Source organism: Lactuca saligna, chromosome 7, assembly GCF_052625555.1.
Source record: "Lactuca saligna cultivar CGN05327 chromosome 7, ASM5262555v1, whole genome shotgun sequence".
NCBI classification, from domain to species: Eukaryota; Viridiplantae; Streptophyta; class Magnoliopsida; order Asterales; family Asteraceae; genus Lactuca; species Lactuca saligna.
The window spans coordinates 38935674-38938497 of record NC_136423.1 but is presented as its reverse complement, the minus strand read 5'-3'; the positions used below and the strand labels follow the sequence as shown (position 1 = coordinate 38938497).

Genomic DNA, 2824 nt, shown 5'->3' with positions numbered 1-2824 from the left:
GAACGTTGAAATCAGAGCTCGTATGCGAAACTTATGAGTTTTTGAAGTAAGAGGCACATATTTCAAGGTTATCCGAAGAGAACCCCCCGCATGCGAGGGGACGCCCTGCGTACCGAAGTACGCCCTTCGTACGAAGGCAACAAGTTGTGTGATCTCCTTTTCTTATACTATCCAAAATTAGCCACGATGCACCACTGAAGATCCGACGTGTGTCCACTACGCCCCCACGTAAATCCGAAGTACGCCTAACATACTGCGAAGCTTCGACCCTATAAAAGGGGGTGCGAGGTCAACTGATTTTCTCACTCATTTACACCTTTCTTTCTCTCTCTACTCTCTCTCTTTCTCTCTCTCTCTCTCTCTAGCCACCCTAAACCACTGTGAAGCCTAGGAAACCTCCCTAGCACTAGAAGAAAGCCCCAGAGCGCCCGAAGGCTCCGAGAAAAAGAGTTTTTCGGTTAAGAAACTCTGCCCCCGCAGAGCCCGGTTTTCAAGCGAACCTCCCGGTTTCATCAAAGAATATCATTTTAAGAAGCGAAGTGTTGTCTGAATTACCACCTTATCAACTGAGTATATAGTCACTTTCATATTACTCATAGATATGAAGTATAAATTGGTTACTATGTGTATATATATGTTATCTGTTTACCTGAGATGTATGCTGGATGAAAGATTTATAATTCGTTTTTCAGATCTGAAATGTATATGTATTTTATATCTATAAATATGTTGGGTAAACCATGGGTAGATGAAATAGTTGATGTGTGATAAAATGATGAGAGGCCTCGGTGTTGAAGATGATCCAGTCATCTTGCGGAGTATAGATGACGACCATAAACTTTCTAGACGATCTAGTGGAACGCTAGCAGGCTTGCAATCTGTAGGTGTTTGTGAATGATGTGTTCTCCGGTGCACTCCAACCCCCTCATGGTTGCCTTATGTCAGCAGTAGCGTCTACCCCGATGATGATCCTTAGGCTAGGTCCCTTTTATTAGATGCTTTAGGGACGTAATGTGAGGATAACGGGAATGGGTAATCGGGTTTGTTTGGTTTATGGTTCTGATGATCTGACGAGAGATTATGGATTTATAGGCCAGTAGAAAATTTATAGAATGGTGTAAGGCCTATATTGTTTTTGTGGCCAATTTTGTTTTGTGGCCTACGTTACTTTTGGATTATGGTTTTGATTAGTATCGATGTTGACATCCCGAGTTCGGTAATATAATATAAATATATTGCTTTAAGAAATGCTTTGATAAATCTTTATCATATTTTGTTTTGGGAACAAATTCCGCAACACTTTTCTTTGAAAGATTACTCTGATTTATGATAAAAGCATAAACGAAATCGGTCTTTTCTGGCCGTGAAATTGGGGATGTCACACCTGAAGATGTTCTTCACAGTGGTCACGTGGGGTTCTTGAGGATTGGCTTTAAACCTAGCACAATAGCAAACAAAGAACTTAATGTATGGATGACTAGCTGTTAAATACATCAATGGCCCTATCATTTGACGATAAAGTGTCATATCTGCAACTGGTTTGTCCAAAGACGGTGTTAACTTCGTTCTGAATGCCAATGGAACCTTCACCTTCGAATCTCCCACCATTCCAAACTTTACAAGTATGGTCTTCGTATAAGCCTCCTGACTGATAAAGATTCCTTCTTGACTCTGTCTAATATTCAAACCAAGGAAAAAGTTAATCGGATCTATTGAGCTCATCTCAAACTTAGTTTCCATCAACTTTCAGAACTCAACAATTAATTTAGGATTAGTAAATCCAAAAATGATGTCATCAATGTAAATTTGGACAATCATGAAATGGTCACCATCTTTCTTGCAAAAGAAGGTTCGGTCGACCGAGCCTTGTATAAATTTAGATTGTTTTAGAAATATAGAAAGAGTTTCATACCAGGCTCTTGGAGCTTGCTTCAGACCATAGACTGCTTTATCAAGAATGTAACAGTGGTTCAGATATTTTTAGTTCACAAATCCAGGTGGTTGTTCCACATACACTGTTTCTTCTAATTCCCCATTCAAAAAGGCACACTTAACATTCATTTGATAGACTTCAAAGTTCTTATGTGCTGCATATGTCAGAAAGATGCGAACTGACTCCAGCCTTGCTATTGGAGCGAATGTTTCCTCGTAGTCAATCCCTTCTTCTTGGCAATACCCTTTAGTGACTAACCGCACCTTGTGTCTTATCACATTGCCCTCTTTGTCGAGCTTATTTCTAAACACCCATTTAAGACCAATGACGGAAGCATCCTTCAGAGTTGGAATTAGCCTCGGAACCTTGTTTCGTTCAAACTTATTAAGCTCATCTTGCATTTCTTGCACCCAATCAGAATGATCAAGAGCAATCTTAACATCTTTAGGCTCAATCTTGGAGATAAATGAATTGAACATGGAAAATTCCATTTTGGAAAATAATGCAGTTTGATTCGCCTGTTATTGGGCTATCGTAAGAAACCTGAAGAGGCTTCTCCGATTACTTGGGTTTTTGGATATTACTGGTCCATTTGGTTAGCGGAGGATAGTTTTGATTATAAGTGATGGGTTTTGAGCATTCTAACACTTCCTAAGTGTACATGCAACCCTAATAACCTTGGATCTATGTTTGTCTAATTATCATGCAAAGTTGAATTCCAAGGTTATATTCCTATCTAGCATACATGGGGAACAATTTTAACTTAAAGTATAGATAGAATAACTTACCTTGTTGTTGTTTGTGTTCCTTGAAACCTTGTGAGCCTAGCACCCCAAGTGTGATGCCTCAAATGCTTCACACAACACCAAATGCTCTTGGAAGAACTTATGA

The 2824-nt window shown here is 39.5% G+C and overlaps 1 protein-coding gene across 1 annotated transcript; it reads right to left on the bottom strand.

Annotated features, from left to right (window-relative positions):
- Positions 1-1980: 1980 nt before the first annotated feature.
- On the bottom strand, positions 1981-2424 carry LOC145006845 (putative mitochondrial protein AtMg00820). The gene has a single exon (XM_078965881.1). It carries the CDS (start codon positions 2422-2424, stop codon positions 1981-1983), a length of 444 nt encoding a protein of 147 aa, XP_078822007.1.
- Positions 2425-2824: the final 400 nt, after the last annotated feature.